Genomic DNA, 26,296 nt, shown 5'->3' with positions numbered 1-26,296 from the left:
ATGATAGGTGCTTTGAGTTTTTAAATGTAAAAATTATTAAGTTGCTCTCTGGAAAGCAAATGTTTAAAAAATTGACTTTACTTTATTTTACTTCTCAGTCATACAAGACCTGCACTAAAAAAATCTATCAAAAGGCCATTTGCATCACATTTTCCTGCAAGGATATTACTATTACTGTTATTATTACAAAAGCCAATCAAGCTCCTCTATACAGTGGTACATTTAGGGGATACCTTTTGTGTGCAATTACCATACCATTTGATTTCCTTTTTGTAAGTAATGGTAATCACCTTTCACACCCCCAAGGTTGTGTGGAACCAACACAGTTTATTTTGTCTTGTGGTGATTGTCAGATCTCCATCTTACTGGCTGTGATGAATTCAGTAACTACCATTATCTTACTGCTGTCTCTCCCTGGTCCCCCACCAATTTAATCATTTCGCTTCACCACTGCTGCATACAAAAGCAGCCTGATCCGTTATTCATCTGCTGAATGTAATCAGCTGACTGTACTGAGCCAAAGTGAGTGTGGTTCGTTAGTCCAGGGTAGGTCACTTAGCCTCATCTGGTGTCCACACTGTTATTGAGTAAATCACTGGGGAATCCACCCCTGGCTAGAACTATAGTTATTCTGCTGCCAATAGCCTGTGCTCTGTAATCTACTTCTCCTGATTGCTCCCCAAGCTTAGATCACCCACTGTAAAATCGATGCAAGAAATGTATTTGCAGAATCAATTATTACATTTTCAATATTTTGCACCAGTGGGTGTAGTCCTCCTGCGTACATTATGAAGTCCAGGGATTTAAACCACAAAATATTTTCTTTTAACTTTGTGAAATACATTTTCCTTTTTTTTTTAACCTGAGACAATCTGTTCACTTAACAGGAGGCAAAGGACAAAAAAGGCAGTCCCTTAGTAAGTAACTCTAGCTGCTGTTGAAACACAAGCAACATCAACCAGAAACTATAGCTAATTCATCCTTTTGAAGAGCGTAGTGTTTTTTCTTCTAAGCATTAGACCTCCTTAATCATTTATATTACTTGACTGTTCCTGAGGTCAGAGGTTACAAGTCACGGCCTGGTGTATTGATTCAGCTACATAGTCCAGATTTCGACTGTTTAGGGCACTAATGTTCAGGCAGCCATCAGCTGGAAGGTAGACATGCTTTTTCTTTGCCAAGAAGTCTACCTGTTTACCTGCGGAAAAGAAATAAAGCCCATCAGGTAAATGGAAAAATGTACATACTGTATATGTACCAACAGTTTAGGATAATACAACACAAAAATATAAAACCACATGTTTCAGAATGTTAATACAGTGTAGTAGTTGCTATAATGAAAACATTTAATGCACTCTTCATTACACCTGGAATCCTTTGAAAGGAGAACAATGCAATCAGAAGATTTTGTATTTTTAAAGCAGTTATATATCAATCTTTTGAGATAGTACTACATTTGTGCTCAATACTCTACTCATTGAAACAAGTAAATCATTCCAACTCACTTGTTATCTACAAATTCATGTGCCAAGACAATGTTTCCTTCACATTTTCATGTCCAAAGGGTCAAATACAATTACAGTCTCATGTGTTGAGTATGGCTTTGGCTTGTGCTACTGACTGCAAAACACTGTGTTTTCTTGGTATTTTAATATAAACCATTCCTTTCCTGATAAATATGAAGTCATTCCATATCTATGATGCATTTATGAATTCTGATATGACTACTGATAGTCTGTATACTGCAATGTGTGCATCTCCTGGAACATTGATTTGCTGTCACTAACTATCCTGGGGCAAAAATAATTTATTTTAATCACATCTCCTTATACTCTATGTAATAATTTAACAGAAAGTGCTATTTTAAGAAGATATCACTGAAACCATTAATTTTCCATCCTGCTGCCAAGGAGAACTGCAAGACTGTGTAATTACTTTCTTAACACGTACAGTAGCAGCAGACGCTGAATGAAAACTGATAGAAGCTGAAGGCAGACAAAAAAAAGAGGCACAGCAGGATCAAACAGAACCCCCAAAGTGACATGGTCAAGCACAGAAGGAAATGGAACGAGGCAGACAGCAAAAACTTTAAAGAGACCCAGGTAACCACTCACACAGAATGATAAACAGAGACAGACACAGTCATATGGGATAAACAAAAGTCAGATATGCAGTGCCTGCAATAATTTTTCAGAAAGTAACAGTTCATTTCATGTAGTATTACATCTCTCCCCAGCCACAGAGCTACATTAATCATTCAAGAGATAAGTAAAGGTAATGTGTTTTACTCAAGGAATGTCAATTTACATCCCACATCGCGGGATTTTTTGTGAAATAAAGCACAAAAGTAGATGGACATATCCCCCAAATGAGCAGAGCACAGCAAATGTATTTCAAAGTAATCCCTACTGGTAAGAGGTAAAAAGCCTTCAAACAGCGGGTCTAATTACGTTTTCATTCTATCTGGCATGAGCTTTTATAAAATACCTATTTGGTACTTCATAAAAATAATTTCAGCTAGATATAGTATAATGGTAGAATTTAGCAGGGTTTGTGCTGCTTTTTTTAGTTTATTTTTAAAAACTTTTTCTTAATGTGTGGATGCACTGAAATAGACATGTTAATAGGAACAGATAATTGGAATGATTTGATTAAACAAATTGTCACCTCCACAGGCAATATGAGATCAATTCAAAAAGATGGGTATATTCACAGGTATATTCAATGATAGACAGAAGTTGCTTGATGTTCTCTGGAGCATTTAAGAGACTAATAGAGCTTGCTATGTGGTAGCACAGAGACAAAAACAGACATTTCACAGTGCACTTGTGTATAATGGACTACAGACACATATGAACAGGTAAAGGTTTATTTCATGCTGTTCCTTTGCAGCCTATGCATGCTGAAGCGGCTACCTACTTGAACGCCTATAGACACATATGCAGAAATATATAGTATTTCATCAGATCTGCACAAAACAGAGGACAGACATATATGCCACAGAAGGTCAGAAGCCAGAGAAACTGACGGACAGCTCACCAGTCAGCCCAGTGTAACAGTACATCCCAGCCTGCTGTGTCAGGTGATCCCAGCACCCTGGAGTTCCCAGCACCCTCAGTTTCTCTCGCAGCCTCTCCCTAACCAGCATACCTTGCTCCACGATTCTCTTTAAGCCCTCCTGCCTACATACGCACAAGATACAGTATTAATTACAAACAAAAAACATATTTTATATTGCCTTTCATAAAACAATAAACAATAAAACACAAAGCACTTTATAATGAACTCTAAATATATATTCATAATAAATACTGTGTACCACCACACATTAAAAACATATATTGGGGAAATAAACAGCATTTACAAATAAGATTTTATACTTAATTTCAAATTGGAGTAAAACCGGAAAGGTCCTGATCAGCCACACAGGAAAGATTTCAAGACAGAAGGGGGTTCTCACACACTGGCTGTCACATTTTAACCCCAAGGAGGGAAATCTTGGTCTTGCTTGGCTGTTCAGGACTTTATTCCTAGGAGTTCTGTATTCTATTTATGGTACCAATTAAGGATGCCATGGGAACTGCCACGTGTGTATGTAATCTAGTGTTTTTCCACCTGCACCCTTAACAACATGTAATATTGTGTGTCCTTATTCAAGATCCTGATCATAAAATAAAAAAGGAATCTTACCTGTAATTGTGAGCAAACTGCTAATGTAATGGGTTTACTGTAGTGAAAAAAAGCTTACAGATCAGTAGGAGCACTTGCTCATGCTCTGCTCACCATTCTGCCAGATGGGCGGGGTTATTGAGTACTGTGGTGACCACACGAGCTCCTATTCCAGGTGGGTGGGACCACAGTGTGCGAACCATGTTCTCTGCTTGTGATTGGACGGCCAACAAAGTGGTACTTTCCTTCAGGACGAACAGGAGGCACCCAGTTCGCTCTCCTGAGATCACAGCAGAAAAACAAAGAGCGTGAAATGACAGTGGAAGATAATGCCCACTGAGACTCACCTACTTGCTGTTTTCTTGATGGTTCCAGGTTTTATTCCATGAGGCTTCTCACATATATATCACAGTGATTCACAATACCTTGGCACAATGCTCACAGTGGTTACAGTTTACTAGGGACCCTAAGGAAGCACAACTATCGCTCTTATACTTTTTCTGTCCTATTCAAAATCTGACCAATGATAAACATAACCCAAAGGTTCATGCTTGACAGCACATCAAACATACAACCTCTGATACCTGGGGAGACCTCTGCCTTAACCCTACAATCTACCCTCAACAGTGGAACCCCTTTCTTTTATTCTTTCTTGTTTGCTTTCTTGCTTTCTTCCATCCATCCAGTGATCCATCAATACAACCCAAAACTTTCAATATACTGATTGGTACATGTGCTGGACACATCACAGAGCAGTGCTGTCCTGTCTTACCATAGAGCCCAAAGTTGTGAGAGAAGGACTGGGCACAGAACAGTTCCTGTCCAAGGGAGACAAAATGACGCAGGGGCCAAGAGTCCTGGGCAGGATCCCCGCTGCACAGCCCCTGAGCTGGCAGTAGAAAGAAGGGGAAGAGCCTGCGCTTCTGTTGGGGCAATCAGAGATGAACAAGACTGTAAGTCAAGGAGTCATATTCTAGAGCTGGAAGAGCTCACTAGAGTTACTACATACTACATCAACACCACACTCACAAAGCTCTTCCTGAACAAACCCTATTTCTCTTCCTCTATGAAACAGGAAGAGAGTCTACTCTGGCTTGTTCCCATGAAATAAAAGAGAGCTTATAATCTTGAACAAACTAAAAATATAAATAATTTACTGCAGTGGAAAAAAATGTCTATAGTGTTTTTGATATCTGGCAGGAACAGATGTCTAGAAATACAATGTTCTCAAGCACTCTACAATGAAAAATACCCACATAACGAGTTGTGTTATCAGAATGATCCAATCTCTTACTTGTTGAATGTTTAATACTGGATAATAATTACTATTAAAGCCGATGCTTCATCAGACAGCCAGCCACCAGGAGCTCATCTCACCATCATCACTTGAGCAATCAGCTTCCACTGGTCCTGGGAGGGGTCTGTTCCAGTAGGGCAGTGTGCCGAGGCAGAGAGGACAATGACTGCCAGCTCTGGAGCCTTTTCTAGATCTTCCAGGAGCTTCTCCACTGCCAAGTTCTGCTTCTCTGGATCCCAGTAATGGTAATGACGCACATCTGTGATCCCTGCTGCACGGAAGGTGTTAGCCAGGGAATCTGACCACAGACAATCAACAAGGGACCAGTGACTCGACTGGAGCATACGGGAGAAAATTGTCACAAAAGTAATCCTGCTCTACTGCGTTCACGATAACATAGCATATTAAGACGTCTGGTTTTTGATGTGTATGCTTGATATGCAGTGCATTCCACATGTATTGGGAGAATAGGCAGACAGGTGTTTGCTGTTGGTCAAGTGTTTGTTTTTGGATAAATAGGCTCATACAAAAGCAGGGAACATCCCATTAGCTACCTGGCTTTCGTCAGGCCTCTGGGATGACTGTAAATTTGTGAAACTTGTGTATTTTATGTTTATGTTATGTGTAGTTTGGTGTGTGGATTGTCAAACTTGTTTTTACCAAGTGTACCTGAATTATTACTCTTTTCACACAAAGCTGTGGCAGAGAACTAAGAATTCATGTGCCTCTAGCTATAACAACCACTTGGTTGGCAATATTTTCGTAACTCCCCATTTGTAATAGCATACATGGAATTACGGCACTTTAAAAAATGATAGTACTCTTAGTCATTGACAATTTGTACAGTGTGAACATTAATTAATGTAGGTTAGAGGGGTGCTGCCTAAAATCAATTACCAGTTACTTTGTTTTCAAGACATTTAACCTATTAAGTCCTTTAAGTCATCTACATTTCAGTAAAATATTTAGTTTAATCAAATATGGATATATCAGAGGTGTGAAAGTACATAAAATACATGTAGAGTTAAATGAAGATGTAGAATTTTAATATCCATGCGTTATGGAATGAAATAAAATATTCAAATCTCAGATACAGATTGTTTTTAACACTTTCTTATGGAATATACTAAGAGACATTATTATTAGTCCAAGAACTTATAATGCAAGAGGCTATACAGACATACAGACCAGGATTTGAACAGTACAGCAGTTCCAGGTTTTGAACTCTACACCAATTATACAAAGCATTTATAAAATGATTATATAAAGTTTACAAATACTTCAGATACTAGAAACATGGCACCTATTGGGATTCTTAAGGCACATTAACCAGACTTTCCTACTGTATCTATTTGGTTCAACTACCCTGCCTAATTGAAAGGCCTCTGCTGACCTTCACAGGGAGAGGAGAGGCAAACTGGCCCACACCAGGCCATGTTCACATTGTACCACTGACGTAGGAGCTCCGCCCCCAGACGAACTGCCCCACTTCTGCCCACTGTCTGTATTGCTCCTGCCTGTAATAGCAACACCATCAGAGAAAATAAAGTTATTAATGCCACGCAGAATGACCTGAAAATGTACTATTGACAGTAGATGTTTTTAAGGTGCATCTAATTGTACTTCAGCTCGTCCAGTCCACTTCACGAAGTAACTGTGCACAATACATCTATAAAAACATTTCTATTATAATTATAATTCCTTGCATTCGTATAGCATTTATCATCATAAAGTGATATTAACATGTGGTGACATGTGGCAGCCATTGCGCGCATGTAGCTTCACTACACAGCAGCTAAGAAGAGAGAAATTACTCCAGCAACTGAAACAAGGACTTATTCTAATGAAGGTAGGCTGTACTGTGTGAGACCAGCATGCAATTTAACTGTAGCCCTAGGAACAATACTCACTATTGTGTAAAATACTACTTGGAAACACTACCAAAAAAACTATAACTTAGGAGTCTGGTTCAGTATTTAATTCAAAGAAGTTTACCAACTGCCTCCTCTTCTTTAATGTAAAACATATCAAAATGCTCCAATAAAACTCATAAGGCAAAGGTGGGCACCGGATCTGAATGGAGTTGAAAGAAGAGAGCAAAGTAATTAAATGAACTGCTAGATACTATCCATCATGGAAGAAGCTTAAAGTCTGACACGGGATGTGTCTCGTCAGTTCATGGTCTCCATAGCCCAAACTACACCACCAGACTTCTACTGAAGAAGCACTTTACCCTTCATATGCAAAGCCGGTAAACAAGTCAGTGTGGCTTTCTCCATGGGTCAGAATTCGTAATCAGTATAGCCAAGAAGAAGCGTGTTCATGATTATAAGGCAGAAGCAATCAGACCACGCAGTCTCACCAAAGTGAAGTTCATCAGGTATTACCCTGTTTTCAATGATGGCTGGACTGTCTTGTCCTAGTGCCAGCTCTGTCGCACTTCTAGTGAATTCTGGGAAACCTGAGATGGGCAGATATCTGGAGGTCAGCGTGGGGTCATCTGCCATCCGCAGCTTGATCTTCCAAATAAAAGGAAACATATAGCACCGTCCATCCTCTGTAAGGTACTCTGAGTTGGAGAATGAGACAGAGGTAGAAGAGATTACATAACAATAGTGATACTTCAACAGTCTTCAAGGAAACCTTTACAACTGGACAATGTGTGGCCATTCCTTACAACTGCTTACCATCTGAATTTGTACACGTTGTCAAACCTTCACATGGTTTCACTCTGATTTTACTGTACTGCTTTATTGTACTGGACCATGAGTAAACAATGGTGTTCTATGGTAAAGGTTCTACAGAAATACCTATTGAGATGAGTTATAGTATCCCCAAGGTGCTGGGCACCCAAGGTAGGAAGAGACCATGCTGAATATGAATAAACACATAAAGTGATTAGAGTATACAGTACCTCCATTGTTTTGCCAGTAGAGTGTGTTTGTGTGCATTTGTAGGTATACAGCATGTACAGTATATGTAATGAAGTCTATCCATCAATTTCCAACAACCACTTACTCCAATACAGCATTGTTGCAAGCCAGGGGGCTAACCCAGGAGAGGATACAACCTAGAAGAGGGACCAGTCCATTGAAGGGGGTCTTATTCATGAGTAGACAAATCTACAAATTCTTAATAACAAATATAAAATAAGACTACAAACTAAAATTATTTAATATATATGCTCTCTATACTGTATATACACGCAAACATCTTTACTTGTACATATACATCTTTAAATACATTACAGTTGAACGCGTGAAGAGCTTTCTAAGCAGTAATAACGGAGAATAATTGGATTTACCTATTCCAATGTTTATTAGGATTGTTATGAAAAACTCGTTCAATGTCACTTTTTTATTTGGAAAGCTTTGGGTTGAATATAAAAAAAAACGAAACTACGGCATATCTGCCCCCAACAACGCCGTTACAATTTAAAAGTCATTTGTGCTCACAGTTGTAAATCCATTAAAAACCGAGAAGGAAAAGACGTCTACTCCGAAACTCGATGAAGATTTCAAACTTGTAGTCAGCAGATAACAAAAGCAGAGACATTACACAGTCGATGTAATATATCATCGGCGAATGCTAGAAGTGTCAGTACCTGTATTACTTTTTGGACAGTAAAAGACACTGAAACAATATATTTATCGGTTAATGACTATTTTGCTTGCTTTACTAAAACCTAAATTGACAAATTGAATACTCATAGCATGAGGAGCTTAAAAATAAATATTACATGCAACCACAACCACGTCAAAGGAGTTATCTTGTGTTGGGTCACTCACCTTTCGCACCGAGGTACACCTTATTAAAGTTCTTATCTGTTGTGTACGCCGCCAATAATGTTGTTTTCGGGCTCAGCGGGACAGTGGGGGTTTCTATAAATACGGAAAGAGTCGACATTTCGCCTTTTGTTTCTAAAGTTTATGATTGAACAGTCTCCAAGTGTCCTACTCAGCCGCCACAAGTACAGCACGCCTTCATCTTTATTTCCGGGCTCTCCGCTGTTTCGCCCGGTGCTCCTCAAACACCTGCTTTGTTTACTAGGGGTTGCCAAGATACAGCTACAGCTACAGCTTCAGACTGGAGTTGCGCTGATGGGGAATATTTTGAAACGTCCTGTTGTTCTGGGACTTATCACACTGCAAAAGTGTAACATTGTGCTCCTGTCTTTCGAACAGCAAAGATTTCGGCTTTTATTGGACCACGCTAGAATGTCTTTTAAAAAAAAAACAGTATGCCATTTTCTTGTGTCGCAAGTGGCATAATCCATGAAAGTTCATTAAAAACGCAGTTACCTAAGTAAGATCTTACGCACCTAATACGACGAAACACTGTGCTAAATTTTTAATAAATGAAAAATCATTTGCAACATTTACAAATTTTTGGTTTAAGCATTTTGAGGTCAGTCTTCAGGTTTTAGTTTTGTTCAGTTTCCTGTGCTCATTTCTCACAGTCCTGTACTAAAGTCAACATACAGCAGAACATTTCTTTGCTTCCATTCAGAACCTCACCACTGCCATGGCCTCAGAAATAGCTTGGACATGGGTTTGTTGTGTAGGATGACATAAATGTTGCATATTTTCTTACATTAAACATTGTTATAGTACAAGTTGAGCCCCAGTGTTAAAAATCTCAGCTCATTGCTTTGCCCTTTGTGACAGGAAGGGAGGAATACAGGGGTTGCTGTCCATGTCTTCCTCATCTTGCACTGTTGAGCCATCTGCTTCTCTCACCCTCTGTTCCTCACAACACCTCCAGGAGGACTGAAGCAGCTCTCACTGTTAGCACCCCAAGTTTCCTTGCACTCCACATGGGTCATGGCTGAGGACGTAAGATGTAAGACACCCCTGCAGCCCCATACGGTCAGTGTATCCCACCACTTTGGAAATGCAGCCTGTACTCAGTTGCTGGAAGAGCCTCTGACTGGAAACACAGATGGCTGGATTATAGGCTTCAACCACTTTCAAAAACAAACACATTTACTGGTTGGGTCATATGAGTGTTCAAAAATATTTATAATTTCTGGGGTGACTGAACATTAAGTTTGAAGCCCTTCCTCCAGGGACATAAACTCATCTGGTGGGTTGAGCAACAAACCCACCCAGCCTTTATAAAGAAACACAGGCAAAGAGATTCCCTTACCACTGACTGTTTCCTAATTGCAGTTGCTCTTTCTGGTGCCAATTCCTCTCTCCACATTAACCTGCTGGACACCTGAGTCTTGCTGCAGTCATTTGTATTCTCTAACAGCCAAGTTACAGACATTTCCAATTTCTCTACATTTTTTGTAGAGAAACAGATACTGTAACTCTCACAAATAGGCCACACTTTTCCTATCTCTGAATAGTCTACTGTGTTCTCTATATTCAATCATTTAAAAGAAAGTAAATCAAGTTGTCGTAAATCAAGAAAGAAATTTTGGTTTATTAATGTAAGGCACTTTAGTATTTTGATTTCAGTGTAAGAAATGTAAGAATTCTCTTCATATTCTTTTTAACATTTTGAGGTAACCAGGGTTTTGGCACACTCCTTATACCCTATATAGGATTGTTGACATTACTTCTCATGGAGAAATACTTCTTTTCTTAAGGAATACAAACAACTTTCAAAGTCATAAATTTAACACTAACAAATTAAATGGCCACTATATTGCCCATGGTTTCCATCAGTTTTATTTCTTCAATCATTAAAGAACTATTCTCATGATAAATTGAAGGGAGCCTTTTTATAACCTGCCTTTCTTTCACTCCTTCTTTGGCAGCTCCTGAGATTTACTAGGAAACAGATATGGCAGGACAGTCCTAGCAGGGCCCTGGAGTTTATAAAGCAGGTTTCCTGCTCTGAATACTGGTTAAGCTTTAAACCCTCAAGACCGGGGCTTAAAAAGACAGGAGTTTGAAGGGTTCTTGGCACCACTCCTATTTACTGTAGCACATTTAATTTTACCAGCACTAATCTTAAGTTCTATGCCTTGCCCTAAACCTAACCACTCATTTATATACAAGTACAGAAAAGTGCACACTTGTGCTTCCTGTGTGGATGAGAACTCGAGAACACTTGGTAAGCCATGCTGAGAAAACAAGCATCATTCTTTCTCACTTACATAATTTAACTTAGTGCATCAGTGAGTGGTTTTCTTGCTCCAAAATCTTTTTGTAAGTAAGCATTATCTACAAGAACAGAGGTGAAAAAGACTCTTCAAAGCTGAACAGGAGGGAATGAAAAAGAAGGTATGCTCAGTACTCAGCGTTTTAACGCGAGTGTTCTTTGTTCCTACTTTTATATCAATAAGACAGACAGTTCTTGAAACACAGATCTGGTTTTGCCATCTTTGATACATACTGACAGCTTTCCACGGTTTCCATGGGGTTATCATTCAGAGGTGATGCTCTTTCTTTTTTGAGCATTGGAGATTTCACCGATCTGCTCCAATACCCCAGCAGAGATCTTATTACTTCAGACAGGCAGTGTGGATTTGTACTCGGCAGCCCAACAGTGTGGATACAAAGCACAACAGAGACAACAAATGCAAATAAAAAAAATTGCTTGTTATTATTATGTAAAAACAATCGAATAATCATATTATTAAGTCTTTTAAGAGTCACCAGGAAAGGGTTGAAGAACAAATTATAATTCTTTTATTTGGAGAGACCTGTGAAGAGAAGACAAAGTTTAATGGGTATACGCATATCCTAGTTTCTGGATAAAAAAAAACCACTAGAACTGTTGAAGCCGAGGTCACATACAGTATCTGTACACAGCTTCCACATGTAAATCAAGGGAGTTTTTTTAAACTGGTGGGTATTGAAAGTAAAAGCAACTCTGGATTTCCTATATTTATTTATTAACACAGCCCTAAACTCACCGAGTCATAAGCACAGCTAAGATGGAGACTCTGAAGCCTCTGTCATCCACAAAAAGACATGATCAGACAAAATTCTTCTGCAGGTCTCAAGCTCCCTCCGTCATTGAAATGGAAGTCCCTGCAAAGTCTAAGCTTGTTTCCAAGTCCTGACTCTTGATCTCTTTTTTTTTTTTAATTGGTAATTTTTACAAATATCCTCAGTGTCAGCAGACTGAAGTCACTAAATCAATCTGGATTGAATTGTGAGCATTCTTTTTGTTACTCACTTTCCTCACCTTAGCAACTACTGGAACGCAAGGAGTAGAATTTCTCTTCCTCTTCTAAATCCACTGTAAAAGACAAACACGAGAAACAAAAAAAGTAACCATTTTTTGCATCCATAGAAGGACAGGTTAAGGATAATTAACATAAATGTAACCTGTTTTGGTACAAAACACAATGGATTCAGAATTTAAAATTGTACATAAATAGCTCTTACTGAAATAAGTCTAGCAAGAATAAATTTCATGGCCTAATTTCTTGACATTGTTCACGTGTTGCTTTTGTATCACAAGTTTTCAATCTCTCAACCATCTTCAGATACTCACACATGAAGTGCTGACCAGAAATATAGACAGGCCCCTGCCCTGAGCGCAGGTTAAAGGTCACCGGCGGCATTAACTCAAAGCAATAGAAGCTCACCTGCAACAGAGCAGCTTTCGTTCAGACGTGTTATTGGGAGGAGTGAGCGAGGGTGTGGGATGAACAATAGGAACCGGTCCTGCCTAAGGACTCTTCTTGCTTTGCCACGCACTTTTCAAAGGACTAACCCATGCCATTTATGTTTTACACTAATTAGTTTTGGCCTTTCGGCGACACTGCCCATAAATCAACAACCGCCTCCCTCACTGTCCCAGGAGCGGACGCCGGTCTGTGGCTGACCATGGGCTGGACCGAGGCCCGCAGGGTGGCGATTGGGATGGGGCGGACATCCTGCATGATCCTGGCCTCCACTTCGATAACGTGCAGATCGTCACTGGCGTCCTCACTCAGGCAGATCTAGAATCCAATCAGGAAGACAAGTAACAACCCTTGAAATAAATGAAGCCTTTGTTTTACTAGGTGGAACCTAGTTATTTTTCTCTTTTTATGCCCCTGGGTGGGTTGGCTAATTGTTGATCAATCTTGTTCCACACCATAGCTGATCCTGTCTGATCTTTGACTAAATGCAGATAAAAAAATACCTTTAAGTTTAAAGTTCCTTGTTCCATGGGCGAAGAGTGATTAGTTTTCTAACAAAGACTCGTTTGTAACCTGTATTCATTGCTCAGTTTACCGTGGTGAGCCCTCATAGCCGGATCCCAGTGGTGGACCCTTAGCTCCAGACATACTGTACACTGAAAAGGAACAGTGATGCGGATGATGTGTAAGAAGTGGTCACGTTTAATTGGAAGAACATGAAAAGCCACTGCATTCTCACTGAATGAATTGGCATGTGCATGTAGTGGCACCATCAGACAGATTTAATAGTATTAGTTAAACACTCTGGAACTGACTTGACCAGTATTGGCCAGGCTCATTTGCCCAGTGTGGAATTCAAACTCCCCACAGCATCCTGCTCCAGAGTAAAATAAGACTGGTAATAAACATGCATCGCTACACACTACGGACATTGTTTTAATTTTACAACTTTTACAACTCGAGTAGTGCAGAAACCAATTGAAAACATGAGAGGAGGCTAATGCTGTTTCTTTGCATTCCTCCCTTCAAACACCTTTTAAACCATCAGGAACCACTTAATTCTGAAGAAACCCACAAGAAATGCCAGGAATTGTTTATTGCGATAATTAATAATTCTAGTTCATTCAGGTTTCCCCTTCACCACTTTGCACAGATTACTGATGTATTTTTCCCCAGTATCAATTAGAAGTTTCCCAATTGCTTATTGATTTATTTGTAGTACAGGCTGAAATTCAAGTTAAATGCTTATAATAACAGCAATGAAATATTAAATACATATTTTTGTGACTGCCCACTGTATATGCTTAATCTTGTCAATAATCTGAAAGCACAGATCAATTTGTTCAAAACCAGCATATGCGATCTCTAAATGAAACGCATCACTTATAAGGCTGATCCACCTTCAGTCCTTTCAGATACTTAAAAGACGGATCTCTCTGTTTTGTGACCGTTACAAGCCAAGCATTTTCTACAGTTAAGTGTTAAAACACATTGTGCTTGCATTAAGTGATGGTCTGTAATGTGTTCAAAGGAGTGAATATTCAAAAATCTCAATAAAACAGCATTAGGCTCAACTCACAAGCTGCTACTGGAAGAAATCCAGTTTCCGGTTAAGGACTCCTGCCCCAGTGCTGAACAGGTGCAATCACAGCAGATTCTAGGGGGAATAAACAATACATAATGCTACAGATTAATTCATGCTGTGGGATTCAGAATCAAACCCATTTCCCCAAATGTTAATTAAGGCTTTATTATAGTGTTGTGCCTGCCATTCAAACTGACCGTCTTGATAAAGAGCTGGTTCTCCAGAAGGTCATCTTCCACTTCAAAATTAAACTTCCTCTGGGTGCCATTCAGCTCACAGCCTGTCCAGAGCATAGAAAGAGGCAGAGGGTGGGTGTAAGAGTGTATATGCAATACCTACGTGTACATTTGGAATATATTTATCACTGTGAAAGTCCCGTAATGGAAAGACACCAGAAAGCTGAAAAAATACTACTAAAGCACGTTGTATTTAGCAGAGAGGCTTTGCTTTTCTAAAATTCACATCAGCAGTAATAGGTTGTGAGTCATCTTCCTACACCTCCTGACATGACGTGCCAGCCCAGAGTGTTATAGAAAAAGGTTGTTTAACAGAGAACAATTTTATGATATACTGTAAGTGACCACGCCAGTAAGCCATTGGCTGTTCCTATTCAATAATAATGATCATATTGCTGGCAATCGTAGGACAATGTCTTAGGCTTTGTAGTACAAGGGCAACCAAAAAACTTTACTGGACATCAACTTAAATCTTCAGTGCGGTATTTTCTAAAAATGTTTATTAAAGTAGAAGTCACTATAACCTAATCTGGTCAGAAGCTGTTAATACAACAGGACAAAAACAGCCAATATCAGAATTATTCCTGGCCCATCCATTTATCCAAAGATCAAAATATTTATGTAGCAGAAAGTCCAAAACACGTGCTTTCTCAACATACTGTTTCCAATGTGTGCATTGCACCAATCAATTAAACAACATTTTAGCCAGTAAAGGCATTGCAATTATTTTTATGTTTAAAGTTTATATGCAAGTACTTTAATTTAAACAATTACGAGCAGAGATTCAATAAAAAACAGGAAACCTTATGAACGGAAATGAGGAACAGGACTAATGAATGCTACAAAGTCACTGTAAAAACAGCATCTCACAGATCATAGAAATCCGACACTTAAAACAAGAATCATTAATTCCAGATGATGCAAGCCAATTCTTAAAAAACAAAAAAAGGTTTCAGTACGAACTTCAAAACATTTTGCTCATGTACAAAATATTCTCCAGTTTTTTTATTCTCTAAACTTTCCCAGCGCTGGACTTTGATTAATTTTCTTCAGCTAAAATCTACATGAGGAAACAGGATACTTGTTTTATTTCAGTACTGACAGTGCCTTCTGCTGGATTTTCACCTGTAACATGAAACTGTAGCAAACTGCAAGTTTCAACAAAAAACTTTATAATCTACTCATCATTTTAGCCAACTGAGACTGAAATGCAGAGCTGGGGTTCCCCTGAGTAAATCAATGATAGCCAACAAGTTTCACAGTAGAGTAGGCTTTTCATATTTTTTTAACAGCTTAATTGTTAAAGACATTAGTTGAAAAACAGACAGCCGATTACAAGAATGTCTCTGAACCCGTCTGTCACTAGCTTAACACACAAGGATGCTCGGAATTCCAAATTGGCTCATTCTCACAAGCCCTACAGTGTTTCCTGCTTTTGGCTCAGATTTTCAGTTTCTAAATTGGAAAATAAAATCTTTGGTCTGCAATACTGCATATACCATCTTTCAAAGGAACTTCATGGAAGAGTTCAAGAAAGAAAGTTACGAACAGTTGTAGACCTGAAAGTAGGGTTAATCTGATCCAAATAACTCATCTTTTACTGGTCATCAGCTGTCGTTTTCAAGAAATAGAAACCCCCCTTATCCATGACCCTTGAAGACCACAGCTGTCACCACCTACTACATTGAACTGTAGCTTCTAATCCACATACAGCACCCACAAGGAGAAACATCAGGATTTGTGCAATGGCATTTTCTTACCCCACAGCACACAGACTGGTTTACTAAGGGATGAGATGGAAGAGACATCCACAGGATCCATTAGGATTGATGCTGCAGCCTCTTTGCACCACTAAGTGGCCACCAGTTCCGAGCTGAGAATAAGAAGACTGAAACAGCCTGACAAAGTTTAGTAGAGCAGGGAGTCAGCCCACTGTAGTTGCACAGTACCACATTAAAAACCTCTTCAGTACAAGCTTCTCAGAAATGCATGGGAGAATAACTTTTGTGGTGTTAAGGCTGAAAAGAGAAACTCAGATTTGAATGAGACAAAGAGATGGGGAAAAAAATAATTTGAATTTAATGATGGCTTTACTTGCCTGCAGGAGATATTTTGCTTTTTTGTTATCTGGACCACGTACGGTCCTTCATCTTCGCAATAGTCTGAGAAATCTACACAGAGACATAATGTACTGGGATAGTTTGCACAGCAAATCATCATCTATATATCGACAAACCACAAAGATGTACATCTCAAGGCTCTATTCTGGAGTTTAACATTTTAATTCCAAAATAGCTCCGATCAAAACCGCTGTTGATCCTACATGGAGAAGGAACAGTAGCAGGCCTTCCTTGCAACCACATGTCCGACAAAATGTTTTTGATTAACGCTTTTTTCATTTAACTTTGCTGTACTAGAAAAGTTTCCCCTTGAGAGAGACACAGGGGCTCGGTTTGGAAAACTGCAGGAAGAACAGGGTTTTGGCAGTGGGTCAGAAGGCTCTGTGGCATCCAAGTGCTTTTTGGGAGAAAACTAGGGGGCATTGTTCCCACAGCTAATCCAATTACAACCTCCCTCCAGGGTGTGATTGGGAAGGGGAAGTGGTGCATGGAGCCGTTCTTTATTTGCACTGACACTCCATGTGGTTTGAGACTTCATGTAACAATTCATCATCTACAGTGGTCAATAGACTGGCAGTGCCCCCACAACCCCCCTCCAGAATAACACTGGCACACAGACACCGAAAAGGGGCACACATCACTTTCCCATGTATGCTGAAAATCCACTTCTCGGCCACATGCCTAAAAAGATCAATTCTAGGTTAGAATGGCTTTGTATTAATTTGTAAAACAGGGGAACATAAGGCTTAGTTATATTTTTAAGTTTCTTCCCTTGGAAAGACTCCGTGAAGGAACACAAAGGTGTTCAAAGGGATCCAAGACAGGTTCAGTGAAAAACAGGGACTCTACATGCAAACTCTGGCCAAATGGTGCTTAATAGGTCAGGATAAATCCAAAGAAAACAGGTGCAGTGGATTTTCATGCCGGTGTTCTGGTACTTTCTCACGCTGTGAACACACAGCAGGTGACCCAGCAGTCTTATCTATTACTCTATTCAACCAGAGGCATATAAATCATATACATTAATAATCCTATGAATTTTCAATATAGCATTCAATCAAAATTAACCCATGAAAAATTATTTACATGAGTAAATTTATTTACAAGAGCTCCCCTTAATCCTTTCCTATACTCCCATTTTTGCTGCACAAAAACTGCACACAAAAGATCAGCCTTTTCATCTGAGAATGCTAGTTTGCATAATGTTTCACTTTTCGAAGATGCAAGTTGAAAGCCTTACTTTTACCACTAATCCAGAACAAACAGGCAAAGTAATCCACAATTTAAAAGATAAAGCCCTCCATCCTCTGGTCAGAGAAAGCAATTAGTAGATGTCAAAGCTGGCTTACATAATACAATTAACTCATAAAGGTGTTTTTATTATTTTATATACAGTATAACAATAACAAATGCCAATGTACAAAGCCTATATCCAATTGCATGATTTCTGTCAATATATTTCTATGCAATAGTGTGGAGTTGGGAATTACTAAAAGGCCAGTTAACTTTTATTCATATTTACAAACTAAGTAATGGTTCCATAATAATATTCAATGTAATATTGAAGCAACAGCAATTTGATTACGGACCTCAAATATTTTAAGACTGAGCCTCTTCTTGTAATGGGATCATGGCCATAGGCTCCAGGTCATACAGTAGGTCCCACAAACAGGTTCTCTTCTATACCATTAATAGGGAATATGCAATGAATAAAACAACATTTAAGCCCATTCACCTGTTAGGTGTAATGAAATTTGTACATTGGGAGTCTTAGTATTAAACTACAGTATGTTCGGTGTCACCCAGCTTCAGCGTTTCTGCTTCATCGTAGGTGCACTTACTCGTGCAGGAATAAAACACAGGACAAAGTGTGTGCAGACCAAAAAGGACGAAGGGTTTTTGATGTAATAACTAAAAATAATTTGAAAGTGGCCAGGGTGATTTCACTACACAGCTCGTTCGGCATTTGCAACTACAGTAAGTCTGCAGCTCCGAGCTACTCGAAAATGACAACAGCAACCTAAAAAATAATACAAAAAAAAGTTTTCCTCAAACGGTAAAAAAAAGAAAACAAACAAAAAAACACTACCCGTAACCGGGCAATGCATTTGAACTTTAGGGTTTGATGTAAAACTCGTGATGCAGACACTTTTACCGTTCATCGAAATGGTTCCCTACCCACTCTTGGTATTAATGTCATTTGGGATTATGGCTACATGCTTCCCAATGACACAAAAAAGAAAAAAACAGAAGTCGTAAGAATTGTTGTTGGACACCACGAAGAAAAAAAAAACTCACACGTGACGTCTGCGCTGCAACCTGGAATCGCGAACTAACAAGCAAATCGAATCCAACTTACCTACAAAGTGCGGCGAGAACAGGGTTGACCACACATGCTAGTGTTATACTGAGAGTGGCCATTAATTAGTAATTGCCAAGCTAGTGTTATACAGAGAGTGGCCATTAATTACGTGATTCATCAGGTGAGCTGACGAGGAGGTTTCGTTGCGCGTGGTTTCCCCCCACTCAGATGTTTTGGTGAATGGAGTCTGTCCCCATGATCCGTTGTTAACATGTCTTAGACCAGTCGTCGTTTAATTTTAACACAGAAGATACCCCTACAGTATGTTTTCAGAATTGATAACAAATGTTTCTTCCAGTTATTTAACTAAATTAATTTGTAAAATCATATTGGACATTTTAAAGACGTTGACCTTTTCTCCACACAAGATGGCAGTACAATCCATCTCTTTTGCTTTTCGTTTTCTTCTATTTTTTTAGTCAGACGATTACTTCTCTTAATTCTTATTTTTGTATTATTGTCCTGATTTGCATATTCTGTTAAAATTTTAAGAATGAATAAATCATGTTTAATCCGATTCATTGGGCCAAACATTGAAAGATCGTTATTTTTTCCCTGCATAATGGGCATACAGCATAACATTTTTAATTTCTTGCCAATATTGAGTACTGCTTCCCCTGTTCTCTAGCATTTTGACTTTATAATTGAAACCAAAAAACATCCAGGCCATCTGTTTTTTCTCATGCTCTGTCATGATTCTTCATGGGAAAAAAAATCCTAACATTTGTATTTTTGGTGGTTTCCCCTGACACTGAACTTCAAAAACGCATATCTACATCTACAGATTTATCTCCTATAATATAATATTTTGTGGTATAGAAATGAATTAGAGACCAACAAGGTGCTGAAGACCACTTGAAGGGGCCTTGTCCGTGTTATTGACATTGTAAAAACCTACTTTTAGTACACACTTTATTATGAGGAGTGTTGAGTTTGTTCTACACATGAGAATATAAAATAACATAACATAAGACAAAACCGGGGAAAAAAACAAGCTTTCTTGTGCATTAATTCCAGTTGTTTCCCAAAGAATCCAAAGTTGGCTTAGAAGAGGAAGTTGGCTTAGAAGGGGATCCTAATTTCAGTCTTAAATATTCTTAGTTTGTAATATCATTATTGTCATTGCTGCTTTTTACATACTGTAGTACTTGGGTTGACTTTGTACCTTCAGGGAGTTTTGAATATTTGGCATCGATTTCTTTGAACCAGGAATAATTCTGGTAACTATTCTATGAACTGCTTTGTGGTGACCAAAACTCAACATTTGCATTACAGTGTTGTAAAGTAGGTGTTAGCCTTACATTTTACAGTCTTAATAATCATTTTAACCTCTAAGTAATTGCTATACTCAAACAAAATCTGTTAGTCTTCTTTGAACATCATTCATAATACTCCTTTAAGTCTGTTTTAACCAGGGCTGTGCGGTGGCTCTGTGCCAAAGGATCTGTGGCTGAAAGCTTGCTGGTTCGTATCCTGCGGTCAAAAGAGGAATCCTACTCTGTTGGGCCCCTGAGCAAGGCCCTTAACCCCGACTGTTCCAGGGGTGCCGTATAAATGGCTGACCCTGCGCTCTGACCCCCAGCTTCTCTCCCGTCTGTGTGTCTCGTGGAGAGCAAGTTGGGGTCTGTGAAAAGACAACTTCCTAATACAAGGAATTGTATATGGCCAATAAAGTGATCTGTAAAATGTCCTTTCACCTCCTATTTCTTCACACCCAGTCTTGGAGAATTTGTTTTTCAGATGCAGTTTTTCTGGCATGGTTATCTTCTGTGGGAAAGAGCTCAGAGCAGAGGCAACAATTGTGAATTGCTATTAACCCTCACAGTAGGATATAGCATGGCTGGGAGTTGTAACAAGAAGAGATGCCTTTTGATATTAATGGCTCCTTTACTGGTGAGCTAGAAAATATTCGGGCTTTTTTCTGCTGTCAGGCACCGTTATCTCACTGATGGGTGCTCATATGCTTGCTATGCCTGGCACTACACCTAGAGAAAGACACAATCTGACCTCTGAAATATCAAGTCCAGTTTTGCTTAGGGCTGTAATGTGTGTCTTTTCACACCTCACCTGTCTTCAGTCCTGCTGAGTGGTTGCGAATACTTACTGTAAGTAGTACACACAGTGCAGTCATCCAGATATCATGACAGGGGTAGTATCATGGCCAGCCTTCTGCATTCCTGAGGGACAGAAACTTGTCCCTTATCAATGTGCTCGATGGTGTTTTTGTTTCTCTGTCTCAAGAAGCAGCCAGGTTAGGAGAGTGTTACGGCACGACTTTGAAGGGGACGACCCAGACTGAGTCATTTTACTGAGCTCTTTCATAGGCCGTGCCATGGCTGGGGTTTGTCTCTGCCTGTCCCTTTGCAGTAGCAGTCTGTATGTGTTCTGTGTGTTTGATTGTTTAAAATGGCCACAGTTCCGGTTTGCTTTAAAAGCAAAGATCCTCAGAATTAAGGTAAGGTGATTGTAGAGGGGACAAATAGCCTCTCTGACTGCCTAGAAATTGATTATCAGGAGTTTGCACCACAAGGGCTCCTGTGGAATTCGTCAGATGAACACTTATCTCAAGTGTTATCTCAAAGTTCTGGCCAAATTTCCCATTGGCCTAAACCAATCATGGCCTCCTAATAATCCCCATCTCTGAACTGGCTTCAATTTTGAGCAGCACTGATTAAAATTAATAAGCAACTCTTATTATCAGTGGGCACAGTCTTCTGTGCAGTCCTGATTTGTCTGAGTGATCACATGGACAAAACACCACAGCTGGGTTTAAAATTGTCCAGAAGAATACAGGAGATGACTGACTACTTTGGTACCATTCTAACATGTGTGACAGTAATGGATATATACATTATACCTTAGATTTTAGGACTACATTCTAAATATCTCTTTTCTATCTACAGAGCGAATACGAGACACTGGCCTACAAATCTGCATCCACAGATGTACAGAAGGGTCTGCTTGTATCAAAGAAGAGATGAGTGGTAGCTCAATCACTCAATTTATGTTGAGACTAATTGGAGATATAATTGTGTAGGTAAAAGTATATGTGTAGCACACACTCATTGCTGGGCTCTTAGCTTCCTGCAGTCAGGTAAAACACACATTTCCATAATGAGGAGTATGAACACTGTAGCAGGGGTTGCAAATGATATTCCGAATATTTCAAACACTTGCTGTGAAGCTGTAAAAACTGCAAAAATGTGAAACGTTGCAGTGAGTTGTCTGATTCACACACAAGATGGCACTATTGAAGAGTCAGAAAATGAAACAATTTAAAATGCCTTGAAATCATTACACCATAATAAACTGTGTCCTTTTTCTGTCCATAGGTACCGAATTGTTAACATTAACACATTAGGGTTTTGTCTGTTTCACAAAGAGCAGAACAGCCTTCTGTACAATACATAAAAAGAAATTCATTTTGCAATCAGAACAGTAGAATTTCCATTCTTCTGAATGGTGTAAACTGGTATGATACTATCCAGTCTCTTAAGCATACCATCAGAAAAATAATTTCTGAGCTGTTGCATTCAGAATCATAGTTTGTTTTTAGACAGTGTTAGTATCTCCAGAATGTCATGTTATTAGCAACTTGTGATGGTTTCAGACCGGGTAAATCTGCTGTCAAATACAGTCCTATAAGATAAGGGTAAATATATCAGTGAATATTTAAAAATGTGTTCAATGTCTACTGTGTATGTTCAAAGTAATATTTGTGCTGTAGTGTCTTACCCAGCGTGCACTTGTTTTCGACAGATTTGTTTTTGTTTTATCCGATAATGATACTCTTCCATTTTTTCAGGTTTTAGTTTATTCATGCAGCAAATACTGAACCGAATTTACATTCAGTTTTGATTAAATCTGACTTTCAGTAGGCTTGTGTCATAGGTATGAATAAAGTTGAAGCCGGCAGCAGGTACTGATAAGTTATTCCAAGCTTATGAGCTGGAAACAGTGATGAATCTGTCTCATTGAGGAAATAATTACTTCAATTACATTACCAAGTGTTAAGGTAGGAAAAAAACACTAAAAACACTGCACTGGATTTATACACCCCAGGACCAAGCTAACAGTGTTTCTCTATTTAAACAAGAACTTTATGTGCTGGTCTGGGAGAACTGTTTTGGGGGGGGGGGGGTTCTTATTTTCCATTTAGTACAAACTGCCCATTCCAAGTACTGGAAATTAAGTCAATTGGCCCTTTGCCCACAAGAAAAAGTCAGACCCAGTGTGTTTCGATGATTTGTCTACAGTTAAATCTAAACTAATGTCTCTGAGGCGGTTCAGAATCTTGTTCTTTTATTGTCGCAACTGAGCATTCAGTACATTCTTGTTGATTAACATATGTGCTTCCCCCCAAAAAAGGTTCTCTAGTGTACTCTGAATGTTGTGATGCATAATAATAGAATAATGAGATTTCCACCCTTCCTTCCTTGATTTCTAACAAAACCACCCTCAAAGGAATGGATATAGATGAATCTGCATGAAACCAGAGACTCTGTTGAGCTTGACTCACTCTTTTGGAGCCCAGGCTGAGCCCTATTGTCCAGGCATTGCTGCTTCAAGTTTGGACTTTGACATGAGTTGGCTGTAATGTGTATTTCCAGGTGACCAGTCACTGTTAAGGCTCAAATTGGATTGAGCCATCCAAGGGTGTTTTGGGCTTGCTGTCTGACACTGATCCCTGTGGTCGTGCACTGCTGTGTTTGAAGGCTGCATCACTTTATACAGAGCATGTTGTTCTGGAGGTACCATAGGATGCACAGTGCGATAACAAAGGCAATTGAAAGGCAAGAGTGCTGCTTTCAGAGGCTGGTTACACATCAGGATCAGCTCTGTCAAGCTTGAATGAGTTTGACAGAAAAAAACCCACAGATCTGGTATCTTTTAAATACCACCAACTCTTTTACCAGCATGAAACTTTGTGAAGGACAGAGCAGATGGCTACAGGTGGACGTGGAAAAAGAGGTGAGGTGACAGAAAGCATTCATTACACAGAGAAACAATTCTATAGTCATTGTGATCCTAATTACAGGTGCACAAAGATAATTTAACGGCTCTAAATAGCGATCTATTATGGATAAAAAACGCGATCAGAGAGCACGAGGCAATGAGTTGAAATGGCTTCTGCAGTATTGGTTACCCAGCCATTCTTTGAGGAAGTTGCATTGTATTCTGAATTCAATATCTCTTTGATTACTATCCAGCTTTCGTTAATTCGGGCAGTCACAGAGCCCATGCAGCAGGGAACAGAATGAGTTTTTCCCTCATTTGATCGAGCTTCAGTCAGATATCCATGGCTTTATACATCCCCGAGTTCATAAAAAATCACTATAGTGTCACCTTTGTCTTTCAGCAGCTACCCTTTCCTCTCTCTGTGTGCCGTTCTGCAATTTGACATCTAGTCAGGTTGCCTCTGTTCCGCCTGCGTGTTTTCTATGGGTTAGAGCTTTGCTCCTACCCCTGTGTCAGATGGCAGACCTGGCCATCGAGCTGTTGGCAGCCTGCAGTGGTGGAGTTACAGTATTTGTGAAAGCAAGCGCCCCAGCCCCAGTCTCCACCACACCTTCCACGCAAACCTGCCGGGACACGTAAGTAAGTCGAAGTGGTCCATGTAATAGTTGATATGACAAGTATTATATTCACTTTCAATATAGAAAAAACAGGGCATTCATTCAGCATCCTCAAATGACTTTAAGAAAGAAGGATTTCCACTTATTTCAGGACACACCTAATGGGGGTGAGGGGGGTGCCCCAGCCACTCAGACTTGGTTATCCTCCCTCCATCATACCCTTATGGATGGAAGTACAAATCTTAACCATAGCGCAGTGTGTATCCATTCACCTTTACTCCTCAGAGCTCATGGTCATGGTCAAGGAATGCTATGACTCCCATGTCAGCCTTTTCTTTATATTGCAACTGACATGTAATAGGAATTTGAGCAGTCTGGTACGTGTTTTCGATTGTTTTGAGCAATTGCTAGTTGTTTTTGCCCAAACCTAGCCCCTTTAAGGGCAATGTTCAATGTTATTAAGTTTACTGATTCACGCACACATTGCCTTACAAAGACAACATATATGGAAGATTACGAATCACCACATTAAAAAATACTTGAGAATTAACTTCAGAGGCAGGTTTTGGAAGAGCTGGTTACATTTTGCAGTTCTTTCCTAAATTACCACCTATTTAGAGAGATTTATATAACCATTTTAAATTGTGCTGTTCTTTTCTGTCTGTCAGACTCACCTTTGTCTTGCAAGTCTGGAGGAAAAGGTTGCACATGCCCTTATAATAAGAATAGTTAGAGCTGATGAACTCGGCATTATTTCATTATTTTTGACCTGTTGTGCTTGGTGTCCTCTTGAAATAGCTATGGGTAATTTTCAGCAATTTTTTCTGAAGGTATTTTCAAGTCCATCCTGCCTGGTTTTCCCAGTTTTCAAGGAACCTTTGTAAAGGCTTCGTCAATCTTTTTAAAAAGAAAGATGAATGTTTCTTTTGTGCATGGTGAAAATTCATACTGTGCATTTTTACCTTTGTGATTCATTTGGATCAACTTCACTAGACCAAGAGACATGATATTTATTATCTCACAGTTTGTTGTTTTCTTAAGGCGTTTATATTTATTTAAATTAAGATTCAAACTTGTAAATTTGGTTTTATGCCCTATGGATCACAGTGTGACATCCACCTGACAAAAAATTTAGCAGATGCATGTAGGAGTTAATAATTATTTAGTGTGCTTTCACTCAAGTGTATGGTCATCATTACCTTTTGCTAGATTTCCAATTGGTCTTTTAGATCATAGTTCACTTTCAATACCCAGAACTGTTAATAGTTTCATGAGTTCTTCTGATTTACAAGTGGCTAAAAGGGTTTTTTATCTGCCTTTTTGTTAATACGTGCAATTGATTAAGCACCACTGTACAGAATAATCGCTAATGTTTGTACAATATAATCGTTACCGTATAACTACTTGTCTCTGGTCAGTGTCCCGAGTGGCGCAGACCTACAGCTGCACTGTCCTGTTTTTACACATTACAAGACAAAACTAGAGTTGGTATTCATTTCCTGAAATGGGCCTTGCAAAGTTTTATACAGCCTCAGTCATACTGAGAAAAATGTTGAATAAGAACAGAATTCATACATCCTCATCCAGCAAAGGGTGGTTTTGCACTTTACAATTATTGCTAGTAATACTTGCTATCAAACATGCCAATATACAGTACAGTATGTGAGCAGCTTATTTCTGTGAGGCCATATTGTTTGTGATTTCTAAGGGCTATTTAAATAGGGAAAGAGGAAGGCTTTTTGCAGGCTTTTGACATTGATTCAAGTAGAATCATAGTTGAGGGTTATACTGGTTCCAGTAAGTACATCATGAGTATTAGAGATCCCTGAACCCTCTCCGTAATACCACAACACTATCTTA

General features: G+C 39.2%; 2 protein-coding genes across 5 annotated transcripts; both read right to left on the bottom strand.

Annotated features, from left to right (window-relative positions):
- Positions 1 to 1,047: 1,047 nt before the first annotated feature.
- On the bottom strand, positions 1,048 to 9,005 carry got1l1 (glutamic-oxaloacetic transaminase 1 like 1). 2 transcript variants are annotated; one of them, XM_006625473.3, is made up of 8 exons: positions 8,755 to 9,005; positions 7,354 to 7,535; positions 6,360 to 6,483; positions 5,047 to 5,264; positions 4,442 to 4,592; positions 3,784 to 3,949; positions 3,040 to 3,182; positions 1,048 to 1,198 (listed from the first exon to the last, which is right to left on the bottom strand). In XM_006625473.3, exons 1-8 carry the CDS (start codon positions 8,870 to 8,872, stop codon positions 1,059 to 1,061), a joined length of 1,242 nt encoding a protein of 413 aa, XP_006625536.2. In that variant the 5' UTR covers positions 8,873 to 9,005; the 3' UTR covers positions 1,048 to 1,058. The 2 variants fall into 2 exon arrangements, with proteins under 2 accessions (XP_006625536.2, XP_015202972.2); XM_015347486.2 differs by lacking the exon at positions 8,755 to 9,005 and having other exon boundaries at positions 7,329 to 7,410.
- A 2,582-nt stretch (positions 9,006 to 11,587) lies between these two features.
- On the bottom strand, positions 11,588 to 19,003 carry npm2a (nucleophosmin/nucleoplasmin, 2a). 3 transcript variants are annotated; one of them, XM_006625474.3, is made up of 7 exons: positions 18,858 to 19,003; positions 16,139 to 16,251; positions 14,340 to 14,422; positions 12,759 to 12,875; positions 12,425 to 12,518; positions 12,113 to 12,166; positions 11,588 to 11,624 (listed from the first exon to the last, which is right to left on the bottom strand). In XM_006625474.3, the coding sequence occupies exons 2-6, from the start codon at positions 16,197 to 16,199 to the stop codon at positions 12,114 to 12,116; spliced, it is 408 nt and encodes a 135-aa protein (XP_006625537.1). In that variant the 5' UTR covers positions 16,200 to 16,251; positions 18,858 to 19,003; the 3' UTR covers positions 11,588 to 11,624; position 12,113. The 3 variants fall into 3 exon arrangements, with proteins under 3 accessions (XP_006625537.1, XP_069042369.1, XP_015212253.1); XM_069186268.1 differs by lacking the exon at positions 12,425 to 12,518; XM_015356767.2 differs by lacking the exon at positions 18,858 to 19,003 and having other exon boundaries at positions 16,139 to 17,792.
- Positions 19,004 to 26,296: the final 7,293 nt, after the last annotated feature.

This window comes from Lepisosteus oculatus, chromosome 2, assembly GCF_040954835.1.
Source record: "Lepisosteus oculatus isolate fLepOcu1 chromosome 2, fLepOcu1.hap2, whole genome shotgun sequence".
NCBI classification, from domain to species: Eukaryota; Metazoa; Chordata; class Actinopteri; order Semionotiformes; family Lepisosteidae; genus Lepisosteus; species Lepisosteus oculatus.
The sequence above is the reverse complement of the archived record's forward strand: the minus strand, read 5'-3'. Positions and strand labels throughout refer to the sequence as shown.

Coding starts and splice junctions, on each gene's coding strand:
- npm2a (XM_006625474.3), bottom strand. CDS start 16,199: ATGGATCCTGTGGATGTCTCTTCCATCTCATCCCTTAGTAAACCAGTC. Junction 12,519..12,758: donor GGGCCTCGGTCCAGCCCATG/GTCAGCCACAGA, acceptor GCTCTGTTGCAG/GTGAGCTTCTATTGCTTTGA. Junction 12,167..12,424: donor TTCTGGTCAGCACTTCATGT/GTGAGTATCTGA, acceptor TGTCTTTTACAG/TGGATTTAGAAGAGGAAGAG.
- got1l1 (XM_006625473.3), bottom strand. CDS start 8,872: ATGTCGACTCTTTCCGTATTTATAGAAACCCCCACTGTCCCGCTGAGC. Junction 5,265..6,359: donor CCTCTCCTCTCCCTGTGAAG/GTCAGCAGAGGC, acceptor GTCTGTGGTCAG/ATTCCCTGGCTAACACCTTC. Junction 3,183..3,783: donor CCCGCCCATCTGGCAGAATG/GTGAGCAGAGCA, acceptor GTGCGTATGTAG/GCAGGAGGGCTTAAAGAGAA.